The 25033-nt window shown below is 43.6% G+C and overlaps 1 protein-coding gene across 8 annotated transcripts in view; it reads left to right on the top strand.

The window, feature by feature from the left end:
- The window catches only part of MAP7 (microtubule associated protein 7), a 733773-nt gene that overhangs the window by 141097 nt on the left and 567643 nt on the right, over positions 1-25033 (top strand). For 4 of the 8 annotated variants that reach the window (XM_085611521.1, XM_085611520.1, XM_085611519.1 and 1 more), the window contains exon 1: positions 23410-24103. The exons of the other annotated variants lie outside the window; for them this stretch is intronic. In XM_085611521.1, coding sequence (XP_085467647.1) covers positions 23971-24103 — 133 coding nt within the window. In that variant the 5' untranslated portion in view covers positions 23410-23970. Of the gene's footprint in view, positions 1-23409; positions 24104-25033 lie in introns of those variants that run through there. 8 annotated transcript variants of the gene reach the window in all.

The following is a 25033-nucleotide window of genomic DNA, read 5'->3' as shown; positions in this document are numbered from 1 at the left end:
TCTAAGCGTACTTACTAGTAACTTGTATTTCCTTCCATAGGAATCCATTGTGTGGTTTTCAGCACAAAAGTTTCTAAGTGTCCATTTTTGAAACGTACAAATATTCCTCTAAAATCAGCCGAACTACGAATTCCAATTTACTCACCTGTTATCAGGAGAGAACCCAGGGCTGCATCTTTTAGCCCAGCACTGACCCTGAAAAGTAATTCTAAGCGTACTTACCAGTAACTTGTATTTCCTTCCATAGGAATCCATTGTGTGGTTTTCAGCACAAAAGTTTCTAAGTGTCCATTTTTGAAACGTACAAATATTCCTCTAAAATCAGCCGAACTACGAATTCCAATTTACTCACCTGTTATCAGGAGAGAACCCAGGGCTGCATCTTTTAGCCCAGCACTGACCCTGAAAAGTAATTCTAAGCGTACTTACCAGTAACTTGTATTTCCTTCCATAGGAATGCATTGTGTGGTTTTCAGCAGAAAAGTTTCTAAGTGTCTATTTTCACAAACTAAAAATATTCCTAAAAAATCGTCTGTTTGACTTAAACACATTCTTTCAACTGTTTACAGGAGATTCACCTGTGCTGGATCCAGGATCCACCACTGAGTAAGAAAAAGTAACGATAACACTACTTACCTGCTAAGTGAATTTTCTGCCAAAGGATAACATTGGTGATTCTATGTGAAAACATTTCTGTGTCAACTTTTAAAATACAATAATAATCCTTAAAAATCACTACTGTAACCAAGATTCTTTTACTCAACTGTTTACAGGAGATGTCCAAGGACTGAATCTAGCATCCAGTCCTGTGGTTAGAAAAGTAATCCATAAAGTAACTAATTGCATTTGACTAGAAATTCACATTGAGCTCAATGTTGCTTTGTGTTTGAAAATGTGTTGCTCGTTGCAACAACTGTAACTACTGTACTTAAGTCTATTGCCTATTTGCAAAGTATTTGAACAAAAGTAATTCATTCTGAGAAAGTATATTTTGTATTGTAAAGTATAATGTAATTATAATGTAATTAAAAAAAATATATATATATAAAATAAATAGTTTAAAAAATGTAGTAAATCAGTATCAAAAACATCAGTATAACAATTAATACATTAAAAATTGTCATTTACAAAACCTTTGAAATTCACTGAAAAAAACATAGGTTTCAGACCTGATATAGTTAGGAATTAGCATTTAAAAAACCTTTGAAATTCACTGAAAAAACCATAGGTTTCAGGCCTGATATAGTTAGGAATTAGCATTTAAAAAACCTTAGAAATTCACTGCAAAACAATAGGTTTTAGGGGTGTTATAGTTAGCTGGACATTTCACTCGAACAAAACCATTGAAATTCCTCCGATATAGTTAGTTGTACTAACTACATCTCGTGCGCCCGCAATCCACTGCTGATGATGTCACATATTACATCATTCATGACATGTTCAGTGACATCACTGATGACATCTCAAATGACATCACTGATGACATCATCGATGGCATCATCCACGTGACAGATACACCTCATCATACACTAGTATAACCTTTCATCACTCACTGAAAAATACAGAGTGCCAGATTTAAAACCATTGACACACCAATACAAGTTTCTAAACACCCACTCAGTGATTCCTAGATCTATACACACATCTAATCACTTACCTATAGATTCACTCATACATGCTGTCAATGATCAATAGAACACTATCAAATATACTTATGCACCTATATCAACATTACACACCATCACACATCCTAATCAGTTATGAAGTCATCCTACTCACTTATGCAAACAATGGATCATACTTACTTTTACTTAGCTATACACTTATAAAAACACCACTTCATCTATTCATATAGATAATAACTCATACTTAGTGTGTTATAAAAACACTATTACAAGTATACAGTTATCCATACAGTCACTCATACAATCACTGAGTCTTATGTATACTTATTTATATACAACAACTGACACTTTTATTTTCCTAGTTTGTTGGACATGTACCATTGAGACATATATTGGCTCATTGCCACACCCATAAAGATATTCACTCACCCAAACAACTGTTATAACATGTAGTTTTAACTTCATATACCTACTGAATCAACTATTCACACATCTTTGGGCAGTCAAACACCCCCCACCGAACCACACACACATTCACTCTCCCATACAAATACTCAGTTAACTAATCAATAAATAATATAGGCTTTCACGTAGCTAGTAACCAACTGGTGCAGCAGTTTACACAATAACTGACAAAGTGATACAGATATTCACACAGTTTAGTCACTATCCAATATATTTAGTGAGACACTATAAATTTGTAAAGTAAACAGTCAATCACACTGCTACTAAATCCTCCATCCAGATATTTCTATTTATATATCCACTCATTCTTCAATGCAAATTGCTATATATATAATACATATTTAAATAAAGAACCAAACCACATTCACTGGATGATGTCATCAGTGATGTCATCAGTGATGTCATTTGAGATGTCATCAGTGATGTCACTGACCATATCATGAATGATGTAATATGTGACATCATCAGCAGTGGATTGCGGGCGCGTGAGATGTAGTAGTACAACTAACTATATCGGAGGAATTTCAATGGTTTTGTTCGAGTGAAATGTCTAGCTAAGTATAACACCCCTAAAACCTATTATTTTTTCAGTGAATTTCTAAGGTTTTTTAAATGCTAATTCTTAACTATATCCGGCCTGAAACCTATGGTTTTTTCAGTGAATATATATATATATCTATATATATATATATAGATATATATATATATATATATATATATATTATCTACTGGCGGTCGCCAGTAGATAGTTATAGTTAGGACCGTGTTTCCATAGGAAATCTCAAAATTCTATTTTGAATAACTTTGGCGCCGGTTGACGAATCTTCGCGAAATTTTCAAAACTAATGGGGCGCTCCGCTCAGCTCCTACCCTGAAAGTCTCGGGGAGATTCGTCAAGCGGGGGCCGAGAAAAAAAGGGGGTCCCAAAACACGTTTTCCCCATGCATTTTCCCATAGGACCTTTAGTCGTAGGTACAGCCCGAACGGCTGAACAGAATTACTTGAAATTTGGCAGAGAGGTAGTCCTCAGGTCAGGGATGTGCCTTTTGCATATATGGAGTCAATCTGTTCAGTAGTTCCTGAGGAAATTGCAGTTAAAAGCACATACATTTCTATAGCCGCACACCCTAACGTGCGCAAGCGTAATTCTGATTGGTTGTTACATGTCAGTCAACGTTCGAATCGGTCGAAATCAGGAAGCGTCGGCCGCCATTTTGTTTGTTTTCAGTGCGAGAGTGGAAAAGGAAGGTGGCGAACGTGAAAAGGGGGCAGGGTAGAGAGTTCCTGACCCCCTAGCCTTTGTCAGGGGGTCCCTGAAGGACCCCGAAGGCAGAAAAAAACATTTAATTTTTTTTTTTTTAAATCGCGGGGTGCGCGCACCTTGCGCGCACGTTGAAAAACCATAAAAAAAAAAAAAAACATTTATACGTTGTTTATTGTAAAATAAATATATAAAAAATAAATAAAACATACATAACTTAGCATTTAAAAAACCGTACAAATTCACTGAAAAAACCATAGGTTTCACACACGTTATAGTTAGGAATTAGCAATTAAAAAATCTTGCAAATTCACTTAAAAAAACCATAGGTTTCACACATGTTATAGTTAGGTGGATATTTCACTCGTAAAAAACCCAATGAAATTCCCCCGTTATAGTTACTTCAGATAACTATAACTCGCGCGACCGCCACTCTATCACAAGGATGATGTTATCTGTGATGTCATCAGTGATGTCAAGAGTGATGCCACTGACCATGTCATGAGTGATGTCATATGTGACGTCATGAGCAGAGGATTGCGGGCGCGCGAGTTATAGTTATCTGAAGTAACTATAACGGGGGAATTTCATTGGTTTTTTACAAGTGAAATATCCACCTAACTATAACATGTGTGAAACCTATGGTTTTTTAAGTGAATTTGCAAGGTTTGTTAAATGCTAATTTATATATATATATATATACGAACGTCCCCCACCAAAGCCGCCAAACTTACGACGGGTGTGTCCATTGTGCGGGGTTGAGACCCACTATGTTGACAACAATGAAAAAAGCAACTGGTTCTGGTGCCCTTTGATTGGACAGAGAACAGCCAATCATGGAGAAGAGAAGTTTAAATCTCCGTGGCGCTGCCCATATGATTGTTGATGCCGCACTGAGGAAAGCTGACTGCTGAAACGAGTCTGCGGCGAATAAATTTGGTTGAAAAATGCCCCGTGACTGTTCCAGTTGCTTTTTTCATTGTGTTATAACAGTTTTGCCTACTCCAGCCTCCACACGGGCGATGAAGAAAAGGCACCAACTCCTCTTTTGGGTATGGCGAGATTTTAATGCTCACATTGAAGTACTCGTTACGCGTTTCGACTGACACAACAGCCTTGATCATTTTTTAATTAACGCTCCAACCGTTACCTCCCCACCTGCACTATAGCTGCTAGTATTTACTCACCACCATGAAGCTGCTTTAGTCGCGTCCTCCGACCCAGCCTTTCGCTGCCTCCTGGCGGGTAATAGTTTTGTTGTAGCCAGCACAGGGGGCCGCCGCTGAAATATCCTTCCGGATTACTTGGACGAGATGGCTGAAAGCGGCAGCCTGCTTACGGCGAGGGGGTTCGTAGACAGGAAGCAGACCCACTTCCGTATTGAATTCAAATAACAGTTTTGCCGACTCCAACCTCCACAAAGGCACAAACTCCCCTTTTGGGTATGGCGAGATTTTAATGCTCACATTGAAGTAGTCATTACGCGTTTCGACTGACACAGCAGCCTTGATCACATATACATATATATATTTGCGTGTCAGGCTTTTACTCCAAAAAGACGTGCTTCGGCCAACCTTGTGGCCTTGCTCACATGTACATGTTGCAGTAAAAAACTGTGTTTTAAATTAACAAAGCATACAATACAGATTTACAAAAATGCTGGCAACATCCCAGTGAAACAGTGGATACCATCATAGAACAGAGCACATAAGGAAGATAACAAGGTGGTGCAATGTACTATGCAGCAAAACTTGTATACTAGACAGCTATGTGTACTGGCACGTAAAATTGCTGAACAAGTGAGAAGAGCTCATGTGCATAGAAAAACGCCTGCATGCCATTACTGTGTCAATCAGAAGGTGGAACCGTGGTTTTGGCCACAGGAAGAAGTGTCTGATGGGAAATCAAGTCCCCTATACTTGTAGAACATGAGGTGCGTTGCTAGGTGGCAAAGTTATTAGTAGCTCAAAAACACAGTTTACACCGACGGACATCGTGCAGGGAGAAGGCTGTGCAAGTGGCGGGTTATACACCACTGAGGTGCAGTATGGAATGCTGTGCAGCTGGAAGGCTGTTAAAGTGCGCTGGCCATACTCCTCTGAGGTGCAGTATATAATAGAAAGCCGTATAAAAGATAATCTTCTGTGTAAAGAATTAACTAGAACAAAATAAAGTGTCTTTACTCGCATCTGAGAGACTTATGTGTGCATGGAGCCGTGATGTGTGTACGTGAGAACATGCAATTGTTCAGTGCCTGTGATAGAAAACCATAGTGTGAAAGCGTAATGCGACAGATGGGGGAGGGTAAGATGTTGCGGTGTGGAAATGAGCCTTTTTAGGGGCCCAGCGGTGCAGGGGTTCACCCTTATCTGCCCACTGGTTCTTAAACCAACAAAGTAGAGATTGGCACGGAAGCTGGAATATCAAATAACAAGTTTATTAATCTCACATGAGTGGGACTACGTCAATACAATACCCTCAGGCCACTGTAGGAGGTAGTCCATAGAATACAGAAACCAAGGGTGTTATATACTCTGATTACATCTGAGTAAGCATGGAGCCTCAAAGAGGAGGTACAGGCATATACAGAAATAGTTATTGACTAACATGGGCATACAGAAATTGCTTGGTCAACAAAGTGGGAGGGAAGATGTACTGCTTATTTCAGTTGGAATAGCCTGACAGTTACAGTCTAAAAAAGGTGCATTCTAGCAGCTACAGGCCTTTCGGAGCATGCACAGTGCTCTGGCTCAGTACTGAAGGAGTTGACTATAGTTGATGACTCGGTAGAATAGAAAAGCAGGCAACAGTGAAGACGGAAGAAGCACATGACTTACGAAAATGGATGCCACAAACAAAATGGCTTCAGCTTATGCTAACGGTAATTTCTGCAATTTTCACAGAGGTACTGACAAAGGGTACAGATAAGCCCAAGTGGGCTAGCATAAATACCAACTGTATACCTATGCAACCAAAGACAGCATATGATTGAGTGATGTGGAACAACAGTAAATGCAATTTAGCCCGAGTGGACTATGTAACATACAAGTCGTTTTTCTTTGGCTGCTCACTTGGTTTCGCTTGGTTCCCTGCTGTCTTGCCGCTCCTGTGGCCGGGCTTGGCTCCGCCTCCCCTGCCAGCAACGATAACGGGACGAAGGACCGGCTGGGCTTGGCTCCGCCGGTCCTGGTAACTACAATACCCAGGATACCCTGGGCCCGGACGCCAGTGCAACACGTGCCAGGAGGCGCATAAAGGTCAGCCTGGTGCAGAGCCCCTTGTTTTCTTTGGCTGCTCACTTGGTTTCGCTGGGTTCCCTGCTGTCTTGCCGCTCCTGTGGCCGGGCTTGGCTCCGCCCCCCCTGCCAGCAACGATAACGGGACGAAGGACCGGCTGGGCTTGGCTCCGGCGGTCCTGGTAACTACAATACCCAGGATCCCCTGGGCCAGGACGCCAGTGCAACACGCGCCAGGAGGCGCATAAAGGCCAGCCTGGTCCCTCGCCCCGCAAGGACACGTGCGGGACGCGCCAGGAGAAGCCCGGGACAAGGGCGGGGCCGTTCAAGGCCGAAGGAGGCTGGGCTGGCCCACCTTATTTACCTCTCTAATCCTCTGACCAGCTGGCACCTGGAGTAGGAGCGGTTTCGTTTTGTATTTTATTTGTCCTACTCTGTGCTGTAGTAGGTGTGATCGTGGGTTGCATAAATATTGAAGCACCCTTACAATGAATAAACGGAAAACGGGCGACAGGGTGGTTGGCACTTTGGACACTTTCTTAAAAAGAGCGGAATCTGTCTTAATCCACGAAATAGAGGCTACTGAACAAAGACTTTCACTAGACCCCAGGACATTAGTGGGGGGGTCCACGTCATGTCTGCTTTTACATACCACCCGGTCACCACCCGAAGTAGCTGTTTCCACCGCTTGTCCTCGGTCTAGGTTGCCTAGTCCAGTTACTATTAGCCTTGAGCACCACCCGCCGCCCCCACCGAGTCTTCCGTGCCTCCCCGCCAGAGTAACAACAAGAGGGATGAAAGTGGTGGGGAGAATCAATAAAGTGCCACAGAAAAAAGTAAGAAAGGGGTGCAGTACCACAAAACAAAAACCTCTTTTGCCATCTACTGCCACGAATGGGGTATTTGGTTTTGGTAGCTCAAGTACTGCACCCACTGACAACCCTTCTAAAGTTTTATAGACTTTAATCACCTTATGAGTAGAAGTGACTTTTCCTCTGTCTTAAAGGAGCAACTAGCCGTTTTATTTGAGCCGCTCATCAAAAGACTGGATTCTGTCGACCACAAGCTAGCTAGGATTGAGGATGCCTTGGCACGCCTACCACAAGAGGACCAGGCTCAGCACTCCAAGGAAGACACTACTGGTAACATTTTTGCTTCGTTGGGGGATATTCATAAGGACCAGAGTGGTGCTAAGGTACAAGCTAAAATATATGCGGTTGGGGTAGATATAGTTGGAAGTTCAAGGACCATCCAGCCAATTGGGCCCAGCAATGTCGAGACAACTTTCAACCAAGGGCCATCAGCGCTAAAGAGCCCTTGGAGGTTGAATAATAACAGTGATGTTGGTCGTCAATTGAGGCATTCCTACCTCCATCTGCCCCCCGAAGCGATCCCCTACACGATCATCCTGGCGAATGTTCCCCTCCTTCCCCTGGGCACACAAGAACACTGGTCCTCTCTTAAAAATAAGGCCCTACATTACTTGAATAAAATGACAGACACTGGGGACGGCTTAATTGAGGAATTTAAAATGGTTAGACGGATTGAATTAGTTGGGCAATCTGCTAAAACTTTAAAAGGGGATTGTGTAGTACTGAGTTTTAGGTCCCCGGGTTTGGTCCGTCATATCCTAGAGACGGCCGGTCATGTACCAGTTAATGGGGCCTCTATTGGCATACTTCCCCTTTGTTTCTTTTATCAACAGTACTCGCCCCGGAGACACAGGGATGCCCGATTAGTACATCGTAATCATCTTAGGCCAGACTTTTCTATTCAGCTTAATAATCGCTTTGATGCCTTCTCTTCACTTGAAGAAATAGATTGACAGTGGGTGGGTGCCTTTGGGTGAGCAGTGACAGGAGGTTCTGGGACAGGAGGAGTGTTATCCACTACCAGTCATTCTAACCTAGTAGACCTCATGGTCCAAACCTTGGCTCCCACCACTGTTGTAACGACTTTGGATAGTCGCTCTATGGCCCCAGATGTTGCCACTGGGTGCCTGCTCCCTATCTCACAGAAAGAATCTATGATCATTTCCTCGTGGAACATAGCGGGTTTGGAATCAAAAGTTGGGTCAGTAGATTGGTCATCCTTTATTAACGGAGTGGAAATATGGGCGTTCCAAGAAACCTGGTCAGTGGACAATGTGTTCCATGTTGGTTACTTAAATTTCTCGAAACCGGCGACCAAGGGTTTAAGGGGGTGGTTGATAGGAGGCCTAACATGTTGGGTTAGGCAAAACGAGGGGATAACTGCGGATGAGATTCCTCTTGACAATCCCGACATCCTCGCTATAAGAGTAAGAGCTTCAGGAGGCCTCGATCTACTTCTGTTTAATGTTTATGCTAGAGGTCAACCGGGGGGCAGGAGTTCTCAGGTTATTGCAGCCCTTGAGACCCTCTAAGCGGAGGGTGTTCATAACACCAACTTGATCCTCACTGGAGACTTTAATACATGTTTCGAGCCGCTGGACTTTGATGATGGTAGGCTTAGTGAGGAGGTGGATTCTCTTTGGGGCGTGCCACAGTTGGACCACCAACCTATCAAAAAATGGACCGAGGCTGCACTCCAGGTTAAAGGGTTGTTGATTTATCTATTTTTTTGTAGAGCGCGCAAATGCCCAAGGGCGTCTTGGCGCTGTGAGATACCGCTGGCTCTTGAAGATGTTGATTAGGGCTATGTGGAGAAAAGCCACGTTTTAACTTCCTTTCTGAAGGATTTCAAAGATGGGCTGTTTTTTATGTCTAGCAGTAGTTGGTTCCAAATTCTTGCCGTGTGCACCAGGAAACTTCTTCCGCCCCTGTTAGCTCTCTTAAATCTTGGGACCCTGATTATTTTCATTTGGCTGGATCTAAGAAGTCTATTTGGCTCATACATTTTTAAATGGGATTTTAGAAATTGTGATCCAGTTCCATTAATTGCTTTATATGCTAGGCATAGTGATTTGAATTGTATCCTTTTTACAATTGGCAGCCAGTGCAGATTTTTTAGTTTGTGGCTGATTGTTTCAAATTTTGGTATCCCTAGTATCAGCCTGGCTGCTGCATTCTGCAGGCGTTGGAGTTTGAGTAGGATTTTCTTCCTGGCTCCGGCGTATAGGCCGTTCCCGTAGTCCAATCTGGACAAAGCTAATGCTGTCACCACTGTCTTGCGTGAGTCATGTGGTAGGTAAGGTAGGATTTTCTTGATCATTTTTAGAATGTACCAAAGTGATGACGCCAGCTTACTGGCTTGGGCATCAAAGGAAAGATTGGTATCTAGAGTGATTCCCAGGTTTTTCACCTTTTCTGATGGTTCGGGACATCCTCCTAGTTCTTTTGGCCACCATGAATGGGACCATATTTTTGTGTCCCCTCCTAGTATCATGACCTCACTTTTATCCCCGTTTAGTTTTAGGCAGTTTGTTCTCATCCATTGGCTGATTTGTACCATGCAGATTTGAAATTTTTATGCTGTGTTCTTTACGTCTTTATTTATTGAGACCACGATTTGGGTATCATCGGCGTAGGATATTGGGGTGAAGCCACAGTTCCTTATTATTTGTGCAAGGGGAGTTACGTACAGATTAAAAAGAGTGGGGCTCATCGAGGAGCCCTGCGGGACTCCACATGGTAGGTTGAATTTGTTGGATTTTGCCTCTCCCGATTCTACTGAGAAGGTTCTGTTCTCTAAATAGGAAGCAATGAGGGCACAAGCTAAGTCATGTAATTGTGCTGTTTTCAGGCGTGTTATCAGGATCTCATGGCTGACTGTATCGAAGGCCGCCGATAGATCAAGTAGAATCAAGGCGGCCTTCGATCCGTTGTCCAGTACTTGCCTGAGTTCCTCCACTGCTGTGATAAGAGCAGTCTCTGTTCCATGTCCTTCACGGAAACCAAATTGTGAGTGATCCAACCAGTTGCCGTCCAACAAGTATCGGGATAGCTGTTTATTTAATAGTTTCTCTAAAACTTTAGCGGCATAAGGGATCCTGGCTATTGGTCTATAGTTGTTCGGGCTTTCGCAGTCTAAGTTATTTTTAGAAGCGGCCTGATTGATATCATTTTCCAATCATCGGGGAAGATGTTGGTTTTGATAATTTGGGAAAATAGTTTTTCTAGTACTATGCTCAGCTGTTCGGAGCAAAAGTGCATTATTTTGGATGGACAGGGGTCCATTGGGCTACCTGAGTTAATGGTGTGGATCTCTTTTTGGATCTGTTCTGCTGTCGGGGGAGTGAAGAGGAACAATGTGGTTTGATCTGGGTGTTTACTCACTGGGGTTGTTGTCTGTAAATTATCCCTTTTAGCTCTTTCTGTGCTATGGTTTTTAAAGGAGTCATATACTGATGAAACTTTGCTGACAAAGAATTCACCTAGCACGTTGCAGAAGTCTGATGATAGTGCTTCTGGGTTGTTGTTCTCAAATTTTGATAATTTTTTAACAGTGTCAAAAAATGTTTTACTTGAATTTTTAGATTCGTTGATTTTATGGTTAAAGTATTTACTTTTTTCTGTTATTATTAGTTTTTTATAGCATGCTAAGGTAGCTTTGTATTCTTGTTTGAGGTGAGTATCATAATTAGTTCTCCACTTTTTTTCTGCTCTTCTACACTTCTGTTTCTGGATTTTTAGTGCTTCCGAGAACCATGGTTGTGAGGGGGTTTTTCTTTTCAGAGTGGCTTTCTTTCGTGGGACTGTTAGCTTAACTGCATTCTCCAACCACTCATTAAATTGTTTGCAGGCTGTATTACAATCTTCGTGAAGTGTAGGGTATGATGATTGGAGTGTTTCAATAAATGCCTGGTTATCCATTTTAGACCATTCAAGGTAAGTTGTTTGTTTAATGTGTTCCATAGGTCTCCCAGTGTCCTCTTTAATTTCTAAAGTAAAACTGATTAGTTTGTGGTCTGACCACGGGATAGGGATAGTATCTATTTTTGTTAGTCTTTCACATGAAGTGAAAATACAGTCCAATGTGTGGCCAGCATCATGGGTATCCATGTGTACTTTTTGTTTTAGATCAAAATTTGACATTGCATCAATAAATGGGGCTACCTTCGGGTCGGAGATTTTTTCTAAATGTAGGTTAAAATCTCCTAAAACTGTGTAGTCTGGACTAGTCACACTGGATTCGAGAAACGGGCTTAGCAGCTCAATCAAGGGCGTTTTTGCACTAGGTGGTCTGTATATTAGTAGTCCATTAAACGTATATTTGTCTGTGATTTTTATTTGGAAAGTTAAGGTTTCGCAGTCTGGGGTACTTCCTTTGTCTGAAGTTTTAATTTTATAGTCTTTTTTTTTGCTATAATTGCCAATCCTCCCCCACGTTTTATTTTTCTGTCAGCTCTGGAGAAGGAGTAACCCTCCGGAATGGCCAGGGTCAGGTCGGCATCAGAAGCTTCGTCTGCCCATGTTTCGGTAACAAATAGTATATCCATATTATGATTATCTATTAATTCCGCTGTTTGTATGTTGTGTTTGACTAAGGACCTGACATTGAGCAAGGCGATTTTCAGATTGTAATTTCTATATTTTGGTATTCTGGTTTTAGCCAGGTTCTTAATGGGGGATAATTCAAAGACTTGTGAGCATGTTGGACATTTTTTACCTTCTTTGTGTGGTTCTAGCCGGGCACATGAGACTCGTGGTCTCAATTCTTGAAGTTCTTGACTGGAGTATTTCCGTAGTCTTTTCTCGGGTCGCTTTGGGCAGGGGATGTGGCCCTGGGCCCGGTCTTGGCGCGGACGGGCGCAGACGGGCTTGCCTTTAGCGCGCCTTTGGCGCGCAGGCGGCGCGCCCGCTGCGCGTGTCCGCTGCGCATTTGTGAAGGGCACATTTCTAGTGGTGTGGAGGGGGGGCGTGGCCAGCGTCAGTGGGCATGGCTTGTGCTCGCTCCGATTCTGGTTGTGCCTGGAATGGGGTCTCAGGGCAGTCAATGGCAGGACGAAGTCTGATGCAATGGGGGTGGCGACCTTTGACAACGGGCGCCACAAAAGCAGGATAGATTATATCCTAGTAAAAGTAGAATTTTGGCATCATGTCTTAGACATGGAAGTACATCTTCGCCCCGAAAGTGACCATAATCTCTTGGTACTTACATTAAAAGGTTTGAGCTTTGGCCCTACAGCCATTATGGAGTCTGATAGCAGCTCTAACCACGTAATATTGGGAAACGATCTGAGAAGGGTCCGTTGGGATAAGGTGGCCCTTGACGAAAAGAATGTGTTAGAAATTAGGGCATTAGTTACAGGATCATTGGGGAAAATCAATGATTGCTGTTCGCAGGAGACACTCAAAGCTAAACTGCCAGCAATCCACAATGAGCTCTTTAGTAGACTGAAAAAGTATTTCATAAACACCAAGCCGATAAGAGCGAAACGTAAGTTGGAACCCACCTCTTGGTATAACGACCTATGCAGGTCCACTCACAAAGTCCTTGTGAATGCCATTAAATCTAGGAACCACACTTCCATCCAACAGTCTAGGGCACTCTATAAATCCACCTTAAGAATTGCAAAAAGAGACTGGGATGAGGAGCGATGGAAGGATCTGCTGCTAGCATGTAAAGGGAGGAACATGATCCAGTTCTGGGACCTAATAAAATGGGGGAATGGGCAAAGGTTGATCACCCCAAATAATAATGTGGATCCACACCACTGGGTTGCCTTTTTTGAAGCTCAATATTACCAGAATATGGAGAGTGAAATCACTGCTCGGCTTATAAGTATAGATACTCCCTTGACGTTTAGTACCAAGGAGGTCGAGGTGGTATTAAGGAATATTCCAAGCGGTAAGGCACCAGGGCCCGACTGCATTCCCCCAGACTTATTCAAACAGAACGGTGACCTTTGGGTTCCTTATATTACGACCCTGATTAATTCACTGGCGGGGGGAACTCCATTTCCAACCTCTTGGTCCGGGGCGGAAATTATCCCGATTTACAAGAAGGGGGACTGTTCCGCTCCGGCCAACTATAGGCCCATTAGCCTTATCGATGCCTTACAAAAAGTCACTGCTCGGGTCCTTTTGGGTAGGATCCAAAGCTGGATGACTAAAGAAAATATTCTATCTTCCTTACAGGTAGGGTTTCGGGCTCACATGGGGACATTAGATCAAGTTTTTAGATTTTTTATGCTCTATTGGAGGGAGGTCCTTCTAGGTAAGGGCCTGATTTTCGCAGCATTTGTAGACCTAAAATCTGCGTTTGATCTTGTTCCTAGATCTAAATTGTGGGATGTCCTGTTGGGACTAGGGATGCCCAAGGAATTGGTGGACTTTGTGGTTAAACTCCACAACTCTAACTATGCACAGGTTCAGTGGGGGAAACCAGGCGAGGTCACTGAGAAATTTAGTGTTTGGAAGGGCGTTCGCCAGGGGTGCGTCCTGGCCCCAACTCTTTTCTCACTATTTATTAATGGGGTGGTACAGTATTTTGACAACTTTCCCACAGACGCGCCCATTCTGGCTGGTCAAAGGGTACCTTTGCTCATGTTCGCCGACGACACCCTGATTCTATCGAAAACGAGGCAGGGCCTTCAGTTGGCACTGTCCCGTTTTGAGGAGTTCTGTAGCGACCATGAGCTAGTGGTCAACGTGGGAAAGACTAAATTTATGGTACTCCATGGGGCAAGGCCTGTTCCAGCAAGAGTCTTCATGAGCGGGAAGCTCCTGGAACAGGCCAATGTATTCACCTACCTGGGTATTACCCTAGGCGAAAAATTGAGTTGGTCCCCCCATGTGAAGTTACTTGCATTGAAACATTCCCAGCTAGCTGGGGCGCTGATAAAGGAACATAGGCTCTCCCAGACTAAGTCAATAGCCCCAGTTGTAAAAATGTACACCCTGAAAATTATCCCAGCTATACTCTATGGCGCCAAGATCTGGGGTTGTAGCAATTTATTAGATTTAACAATGGCCCAAAATAAGTTTTTAAGATCTATTGTGGGCCTCCCCAGATCGACCCCCCGTATTCCCCTCCTTCTTGACCTGGGTTGCAATGCAATCGAGGATATTGTTCAGTTTATAATGCTGGCCTTCTGGAGAAGGCTCTGGACTGTACCAGAATTACTCCCATTTGCTAATGCGTTACTTGAAATAAGGGGTTTGGATCGTTCAAACAAGATTTTATGGCTATCCAGAATCAAAACTCTACTTATTGAGATGGGGATGAGGGACTTATGGGTGTCTCCAGAGTCGGCTGTATTTCCATCGAAAGTATTATATAGAGCAGCCTATTGGGACTTAATTAAAAACCGGAGGCATTCTATCATGGGAGGCTCTTCACTGACAAGAGTTTTTTTGGACTTTAAAGATGACCCCCGGATGGATGGCTACTGGGATTTAATCACAAAACCTAGAGATCGCAGGTTGTTCCACCAGTTCCGAGTAGAAACTCTTCCACTTAGGAAATTCACTCGCAACTGGACTACTGGCAAGGGAGACAAGTGTCCATTTTGCCCAGAATTTGTTGAAAACATTGACCACCTTTTATATGTCTGCCCTGCTTACCGTTAACCCAGAAGCAAGTGGCTTAAACCCCTATGTAGAAATTTGGGTACGAACTCTGCAATGATTGCCAAAAGACTACTGAAAAGTGGTGGCGATGCCCCCATTATAATAGGGGACGCCAAGTTTCTGTGCTGGTCCTGGGCTATCCGCGAAAGAGATGGAGGGTGATGATCGCCAGTTAAGGACACTTTCAGGATTGAACTGTTATGAGCTAAAATTAGATGTATGCATATATGTAAAGTCCTAGCGATTGATATATTTAATACTGTTTTTAAAGGCTTTTTAAATTGTGGGTTTTTTTTTTTGGTTTTAAATTATGACCGCATTATAGGTGCATTCTTGGATGCGTTTTTTCTTTTTCTTTTTTCTCTCTTTTTTATTTGTACAACTATCTGTCTTTTAAGATGAACAATCGCAATAAAGACTGTTTTGAATTGAATTGAACATACCAGTCAGACAAAATTCAACTATAAACTCAGCCTTTCTGCGGGAACCAACCGGGAGGGACGCCCAAAGCACTACCCTCATACTGGTAGAAGTACTGCAGCAACCCTGCATGCCAGGAGGCGTTGTTGGTACTAATTAACTTTCGGAGTTTGGCCCACGACCCATGGGTCAAAATCGAGCATTGAGGGACTGCCCTCCCACCCTTGACCTGCGCCTTAGAAGGAGGATGATGCAGTGAGTGCATCAACGGCACTGTAGCCTGATCGGAAGCACCAGGATCATACCTCAACCCTCTTTCCCAGTGGGAAGCACGGAACCTCACTTGGAGGAGAAAGCACTTGAGTACCTCCGATCATTGCTGGATCCGGCCACACAAGCTCACTGACAGCCTGTGCCTGCCGAATGCTGCTGCGCCTCCTGTGTGCAGCCGAACTCAGCTGATGGGACTGATTAGGGCACCCGCTGAGATGCTGAACGCTTACTCGCTGCTGGAGTGGGTAAGACTTGATATGGTGTTCCAGGGCCCTGGGGGACTTGCTGTTATATATGTTGCAGCACCAAAGACACTTGTGACTACTTTCTAAGAGCCATAGTGGGCTCTTGATTTAGGCCTAAGAGTGAGCATTCCTTGGATGTGGCCATCATTGATTGGGAAATAACCTTGACCACAGTCTGAGAGAAGGAGGGACAGGAATTTGCCATGGGTACACTAGAGCCCGACCTTAACGGGACTGTGGTATTGCTTAGGAGTGTCCTATTACCCCGTTGAATGCGTAAAGTTAGAAATAAAATGCTTCTTTTTGATATGAAAGTAAGTATTTGACTGGACATGGATTTATTGACATTGCTGAGCGCTCTTTGAGTTGTCGTGTTCACTAAACTGTATCTACACACCACAGCTTTGGACTGCTCAACCATACCACTGAGAGTCCAGTGCAGAAGGGTACTTGGCCATGTTGCTCAAGATCCATAGTAAGTCGGGCTCTGGGACATCAGGGGTAAAAGGCCTCAACCACCAATGGTTGTGCCCAGTAACCCCTGCGTGCCCGGTGGCCCTCTGAAATGGGTTCTGACAAATACATATATCAGTGGCAGTCCCCCCTGCGTAGTTATTAGGTCAGGATTCTCATAGGAAGAACATTTTTTGTTTTGCTAATGGATTTGGTACCATTTGACGAATGTTTTCGGATACTTTTCAAACAAAAAGTTAATCAACCACAGCTTCCTAGAATGTTTCAGGTTGATCAATCGAGCAGAGGGGTGAGAAAAAGGGGCGGGGATCGCACAACGTTGTTTCCTCATTTTAATTTCCATAGGAAATTATGGGAAGCAGTAAAGGAAACATAAATTAACAGAATTACACGAACTTTGGCGAAAAGTTAGAACTTTACTCCGAAAGCGTGGTTTTAGCTATTTAGTGTAATCTGGTCAGCTCTTTTTTTGGGGGGGGAAATTTGCATTTAAAACTGCGCTTTTGGTAAAAAAATATGTATATCTCGATGGTTGGGTCCAATGAGACTTCTGGAGTACTGTACATTTTAAAAAACTGTAATTTGATCGGTTGAGAGCCCTTTTCCCCCCATTTGGTTGTGTCCACCCACGGATCGAGCAATCTGACTCTGTCCCTGTGTCCTGAACTTTGCAATAAAAAAAAATGATGTAAGCTTGCAGGCTGTGGATACCGAGGCGACCTAGCAGTAGTAAGGGCCCAAAAAATAAAAATCTTACTGCAGAACTCCTGTGGACCCCGGCGCGACTGCTTGAGGCACTGCTGGACTCCCGCAGGAAACTGGTACCGAGAGACCATGCCAACTTCCTAAGCTAAAGCTAGCATGGTCTTTCATTACCATGGGCTGACGCTGGGGGGTGGCACTGCAGGATTACGATGGCAAAATTAAAAATATATATATAAAATTGGAGGCTGGGGATGAGCAGAGGGTAGGCAAATAAACCTCAGCAGATTTCACTTTTTCTTCAAAGAATTGAACAGATTGTTGGCATTTGGCATCAGGGTCTTTGACTTTGTCAAGATCTTTGGTGTGAAAAGAGGGAGGGGGATTATTGGCTGCATTTACGACTTCATAGGGTTGTCAGAGTTGATTAATAGCTGTATCAAATAGTGATTTCATGTACGTCTCCTTTTCATTAAAATGTGACTCTTATAAAGTCTTCTGGCTGCCCTAAGGTCATCTGCCCTGCTATGCTGTCACCTTCTCTTTGACTTACCATGGTCAGATCACCGCTGCCTAGCTATGCTATGAGGGCTTTGCGCTGGCTGCCAAAGAAACAACACATCAGTTTCAAGCTCTCTCTCACCCACAACACCTAATGTTGCCATGCACCAACCAAACTCATCCAGCCCTTTCAGTCAGTTTGACTTCCAGTCAGCTGAATCACAAGCATTTTGCAGGCCGTGTGCATGCACTATCGCAGATCATAGCTGTTGAACTCATTCCTCTTTTCCTCTGTCTATCTGAAGGGTAGAAGAAGTTTAAGATTTGCCTTTTCTATTCCACAATGCCTCCTAGGCCACTTTAATACCGTTCAGAAAGTAATACTGTTCTTCCTCCTACCCATTTAGCAATTCTCACTTAGTGCCATAAGCGGCCTTCTTTGCATCTTTGGTGTATGTATATACCTTTTCCTGTTCACTCTATGGTGCGCATTTTGTCCTATCCTTCTAGAGGATAAACTTTTTTCGGACATAGCGTGTGTACCTTACCTCCTGCTGCTTTTCCTAAAGATTAATATATCTCTGTATCAGCACTGAAGCATAATACTTAGTTGCAAACGTAGTTAATGTGGGTGTGCGTCCACAATTGTCGTTTAATTAACTTTTCTTAGCTTGTCTCCTTCAGTGAGCCATATATTTAAAGGCATTGTTTGCAAGGAGTGCCGAGTACAAAATAAATATAGTGCTTGTAGCACAACTTATGAGATTTGCTTTGCCGGTGTAATGCTGTCTGGAGTTTTTTTTACATAATGCCTTGATAATGTTTTCAAAATACCTGCTTAAGTTACTCACTGTTTTCATGCGTGTTTAGGCGTCGTGTGTAAAGCGCATGTGCAGTTGTACACATTCATCACGATTACGTTTTGATGATTATTTTATTTCTAAGATGCTTCAAATATTTCTTGCTTCAATTTCATTCTCCAAAATAGTAACTACTGAAAAATGTCAATCTTTTCATAAATTGTATTTTTTTTTAAATGCCCCCAAAATATGATGTTAGCCCTAATTCCTGGTACAATCCCATCTGCTACTCGAACACAATTTTTAATAATTTTGCCATTAGTGGGCCTCCTATGGAATTAAAAATTGTGTTCGAGTAGCAGATGGGATTGTACCAGGAATCAAAGTAAAAAACTGGAAGTATATCCTACTGAGGAGACTGCAGTAAATGAGGAAATTAGGAAACTTCATAACAAATAAATCTCCCAAGATGGCCACCAGAGACAAAAGAGCCCAAATGCAGCACAAACATCACCCAGATGTAGCCCACATGTAGCCCAATGACAGAAGTGTGCAAAACACTTATTTTTTGTGTATTTGCAGTTTTATATAGTGCAGACTTGTCAGGTATTTGAGTGCTTTACATGAGCATTGGTTACATCACACAATATTCAATTTATTTTGGTTGTAGACATGGGAAGATTAAGTGATTTGACCAGAATCACAGAATGTTGAGCTGAAGCAGAAACTCCAACCTGGTTCCCCAGTTGCAAAGTCTTCAGCTCTGGAAGTAACACCACATCCTCTCCCCTAAATGCAACATTTGATTTTTATCAAATTAACTTTATTTACAACATGTTTGTTTTTTCTTTGCAGTTTGTCTTTTCCTTGTTTGCTATTTACTAATAGTTTAGACATCCTTGTGCCTCATATATAAAGATATAAATATCTATGCAGAACCTTGATCTAAAGCAATATCGTCATTTGAATGTAAAATGTCATATATGATTGTGATTATGTACATTGCGTCATATTCAAATGTGCCTTGTGAGTACGCGGCTTTTTCCGGACCAGCAGCAAGGCGTAAGATTGAATTTGCACGCAAATAACAGTTCAGTGTTAGCCCACTAATGGCTGGATTATTACAAGTATTTGAGAGGCATCGCATTGGGTATTTCGAACTGTGAGCAGTATTTACCATAAACTGTGAAACGGTTTTGGACCACTGAATCCAGAATGCATAGCGCTTTATCAGGAGGCCCACTGGGACAATAAAAATGTCAGGTGTTACTAATCAGTGGTTTGGCTTCATTTTCAGCGATAACTCTGCCTGTGAACAAGGACGATGTAATTCAGAAACGCGTCAGGCACTATTGATTGAGCATTGAGTTCGCGTTTGCGCTGCAGCCTGATATTATTGCTGTTGGACGAGTGCATCCTATGCTTGGGCATTGGGGAACTTGAATTTATACACGGCAGTCCAGCCGTGAGGTTGCACCATCGCTTGATTGAACAGCGGGCCGGGTGCCTTGTGAGTACGAGGCTTTTTACGGACCAGTAGCAAGGCGTAAGATTGAATTTGCACGCAAATAACAGTTCAGTGTTAGCCCACTAATGGCTGGATTATTACAAGTATGTGAGAGGCATCGCATTGGGTATTTCGAACTGTGAGCAGTATTTACCATGAACTGTGAAACGGTTTGGACCACTGAATCCAGAATGCATAGCGCTTTATCAGGAGGCCCACTGGGGCAATAAAAATGTCAGGTGTTACTAATCAGTGGTTTGGCTTCATTTTCAGCGATAACTCTGCCTGTGAACAAGGACGATGTAAGTCAGAAACGCGTCAGGCACTATTGATTGAACATTAAGTTCGTGTTTGCGCTGCAGCCTGATATTATTGCTGTTGGACGAGTGCATCCTATGCTTGGGCATTGGGGAACTTGAAAATATATATATATATATATATATATATATATATATATATATATATATATATATATATATATATATATATATATATATATATATATATATATATATATATATATTATTTATATTCTCACAGTTCCGAATAAATCCAGCACTCACGAGGGGTACAGGGCAGAACTTTATTTTTCCTTGCAAGACGCTCAGACGCATTTCGGCACAACTGCCTTTGTCAATGTCGGCCAGCATTCCGTTTTATTTCTCACTTATATCAAGATTTCAAAATCGTTAGGACAATATTCTCTTTCTAGCTCCTCACACATGCCTACAAAGCTCTCCATGCTGCAGGACCTGCATATCTGTGCATATGTGATTCCACATACCCACCAGACACCTTCACTCCACCTAACTGGCCCTAGCCACCATCCCACGGATCCACAAGGCCAAAACCGGAGGAAGATCATTCTCCCACCTCGCCGCCAAGACCAGGAACAGCCTGCCTTTCCACCTCAGGCAGTCCCCATCGCTTATTCAATTCAGGTAGGGCGCTCCTAATCTTGATGATTTCTGCCTGTCCCTGCTGCCTCTGAGTTCCTGTCAATGAATCATGCCAGAAGTGAAACCGGGCGACCACTTGCAGTGCCAGCTACATTGGAAGGTGAATGGGTGCAAAGGGGTGGAGAGTTTGTGTGTTTGGTTGATTGTGTGAATCTATGAGGTCTGTGTTTTGGGAGGGTTGTGCTGCTATAATGGTGGCCCTGGCATTAATTGCAACCCACCTTATCTTATTGTGTGTATGGAGGCTAGTGTTGATATAATAGTCCCATTCTTACCATTACGCCAGGGGTAGCCACAATTGTGTTGAGACTAATCCTGTGGTGCATGTCTTTGACATATTGTGGGCAGTGTGACTATCTGTGGCATAATGGTATCTTTCGTCCAATTGTGCCCATCCTTGACAAGTTGAAGGAATTCTCGAACGAATTGTGGTTTCGATTATGACATTAGTATCCCTTTGCATAAGTGAACCATCCCTGAAATACCAGCAACAGTCACAATAAAGTCAGAAATGTACACAACATAACGGCCACTCTGACAAAATGATGGCCACGTTCTGGGGCGACACTCAGCCCCAAATCCAATGGCACAGCAAAAATGCTACTTGCACAATTCTTCCATGTATACAATTTTAATCCTGTTTTTTTCTTTCCTTTTATCATTTTTTCTCTCGAATCCCTCTGTTTTAATTCCACACGTACGGTGTCATGCCAATTTTCAAAGGTTTCTCATGTTCAAGTTCGTCCATCCGGACCTTTATCCAAGAACAAGTACAGACGCAAAAGTTCATCAGAAGCAGTGTTTTATTAACCCAATGCATGACACCTTACGTGTGGAATTAAAACAGAGGGATTCGAGAGAAAAAATGATAAAAGGAAAGAAAAAAACAGGATTAAAATTGTGTGTAATATGTTGGTTTAATAGTTTGTGCAGTGCAAAAGTTAGGGGAAAACACTCTGCAATCCCTAAATTGTGAAGGATCAAATCCTAAACGTTACTGTAACCCAAGATCCTATGCACACGCTCTGAGTGTTCTGTGACGGTTTATCATGTAATTGGAGCACAGATGTTGATAAAGGCTCATAAAGTCTTTTCTTTCTTTTATTCACACAACCAAAAGCGGCCAGCCAACACGTGTTTCGTTTCTTGGGGAGATACCCCCCCCTTCTTCAGGGCTGTTTAGGTCTTCGTGTTTATATCGAGTGATCACTCCGCCAGTTGTAATTCCGACCCAGCTGGTCAATTGTGTAGGAATGCTCGGTATTCAATTCAAAATATAAACTCCAACGGTCGTGATAAAACCTAAGTATAAAGATGATCGTGATTAATCCGTGCTGATATGCGAAAAGGACGTATCAATTCTGCAAAATTACTGCGCGATCCGAAACGAGTGCGCTGAGATCCAAAATCGGTGCCAGGTGTGTGTTCTGTACAGTATCCGGATTATTAATTCTGAACATTGTTTAAGGTATTGTTGCTGATACTTGTTGTATGTTCTACCACTACTGTCTTAAGCCTGAGCATGAAAGATTGGTGTACCATCTTCCGATTGGGGAAGAAGCTTGTAGGGATGCTGCTAATGGTGCTCCCCTTCTGTGCATCTAAAAAATTGGGTTTGTGTTTCTGTAGTCTGTACTGCATTCACTGCAGTGGTAATATTTTCACGGCTTCCTCGAATTCTGTTCCTATTGCTCTGTGTGTGTGAGAGATGGAATTTTGCTAGGCATCTACCCATGCTATAATTGATAAGTGTGGGGATGAAGCTTGGACTGCTGACAGTGACACTGAAATATTGGAACGGGTCCTGGGGCAACTACGGTAAATAAACACCACAAATGCTCCTTTAAACTCTCATAATCCATTTAACAGCTGTACCACTCACCACCAAGGCGCTCTTCCTTTACTTGAGTGATTCATGGCCTTCCCTTCAGTTCTATTGTATAGTGCCCCCCACTGCAAGATGTGTGATGTGCGGTGTTTGTGAGAGCGGGCGTTTTACTGCCTGGCACTGCCCAGCGAGCCCTATGGATGTGCGCGGTTTGTTCCCAGTTCAGGCCCCGGCACAATGAGCCCACAGAAAGGACAGCAGCGGGAGCTGCCAGAAAGCTGCTTGTTCTGCTATGAATAGGGGGCTTCGATCCCGGCGGTGCCAAGCTGCCAGTGCATGCAGTGACGATGCAGCTGCCTGCGTCCATTAATAGCCGTGTATCATTATGCGGCTATTAATCAGCAGTTTTCCCTGAGCTGAGCATGGAAAGTTGCAGCTTTGTATTGTCTTCTACCCCTCCCAGACGGTGATCATGAGCCTCTCTTGTTTGGCTAAGCAAAATACTGTGTGAATTAGGTGACTCCTGCTTCTTTTAATGTTAGTCCTGTCACAGTCCCCGCCGCTGTGGGCGTGGAGTGTTTTCATGTGTACTGTATACAGTCTCCGCTGAGGTGTGTGCGCGTCTGCCTTCAGCTGTCACCCTCTCAGGCACGGAGCATACCAGCTGACGAGGACACCTCTGCGCGCCGAGCCGCTCCGCGGGCCTAGGGGGCGGGAGAGCGGTGACGGGGCCAGCTCCTTGGGCTGTGACCCCCGTGCGGGCACGGATGCTGCCGGGGAGAGCCCTGCTCTCGAGCCGGCTAACTCCCCGTTGTCAGGGAAACTGTGCGCGCCGCTGGATCATATGTTCTCCGCTTGTGCTGCGTGCTGAATATTTTAGAGTGCTGGAAGCCGGGGTAAGGTGCTGCAGGAGGGAGGAGGGTGGACGCCGCGCGCCGGCACCATGATCTGACGCCGAGGCGCGCCGGACGGGCAGCACCCACCTCACCAACGTGCCTTTAACGGGGAGCTGCGTCCCTCTAAACTGCAGGCCCTCTGCTGACGGGAACACCTTTCAGAGACTTGGGAACATGCTCGGATGAAGGGGCTGCGTCGCTTCCGCCTTCCTGGACAGGCCTGTGACTGATGCCCTTATGTATTGTTTGTGTATTTATGACCGCCATAAGAGGTAGCCAGCATCATGCCCGGCTCGACCACTGCCCACCGACACGAGCGGTTAAAGAAGACCGGCGCGAGGCCTGCTCCCCCTGGACTATTCACCATCAACGAGGAAGACGAGCAGCAGAAGAACGGGAATTCCAGGAGGCTGAAAGGTAAGGGATGTAGCGGGCTGCCGGGGGCGGAATGTTCCACTGCAGACCATGCACCGCCCGGGGCGAGACCTGCGGCGGACAGCGCAATCTCTTCCTTTGAACCCACTCTAATATTGCATACAAACCTTGTGTTCATGCATGGTGATGGGAGCACGCGACGTCTGTGGGATATTTGGCAGTTACCTGTAGAATAAATGGAATAATGGGAAGGACCGTGTCGCTAATGTACAGAATTGACATTGCATCTCATGTGAAAAGCTGCACACTCCACTACTGTGTTTGATATAATTCCCCCTGTGTGTTTGTTTGTGTGCGTGCTCTTACATTCTGGTTCAGTTTTATTGCCCAAGGTACAAAACCATGAAGCAAACATTTACGCAACGCAACTATTCGGGCTTGGGAAAAGGAGGCGGCGTAGCAGGTCGCGTCACAGGCCTGTAATGTTGCTACAGTTCCACAGTGAAGACGCCACCGTGGCGAGTTTATGTGCTGGCACTTAGCAGTAATGTACTGCACTTTCCACATAGATAGTCTATGCATAATTAATGAGCCATTGCACTGCGAAATACGTATAAAACAGAATGTAAGGGAAATGATGGCGGGTTAAAAGAGGATACAGTTGAGGTAGGTGATGTCATCAAGGCCTGTGTCGTGCCATTGCTAGGTCACGTGGTAGCACAGCTTTTTTTTTTATAACCGAATGTTCATCTTGTAATTGCGGTTTGCTTTATTCCATACTGTACCTTACCCTTGTGGCTGAATTTTTTGTTCACAATACTTAAAGCAGAATTCCACCTGAAGTTTTTAAATTAGGTTGCACATATACTAAAAAGGCGTATCTCATAGCTCGCAACAATAAAACAGTTGTTTACGGCAGCTGAACTTCTTGTGTTTGAAGAAATAGACAAATGCGTGCTGTTTATGACAAGA

The sequence above is a fragment of the Triturus cristatus genome, chromosome 6, assembly GCF_964204655.1.
Source record: "Triturus cristatus chromosome 6, aTriCri1.1, whole genome shotgun sequence".
NCBI lineage: Eukaryota > Metazoa > Chordata > Amphibia > Caudata > Salamandridae > Triturus > Triturus cristatus.
The sequence above is the reverse complement of the archived record's forward strand: the minus strand, read 5'-3'. Positions and strand labels throughout refer to the sequence as shown.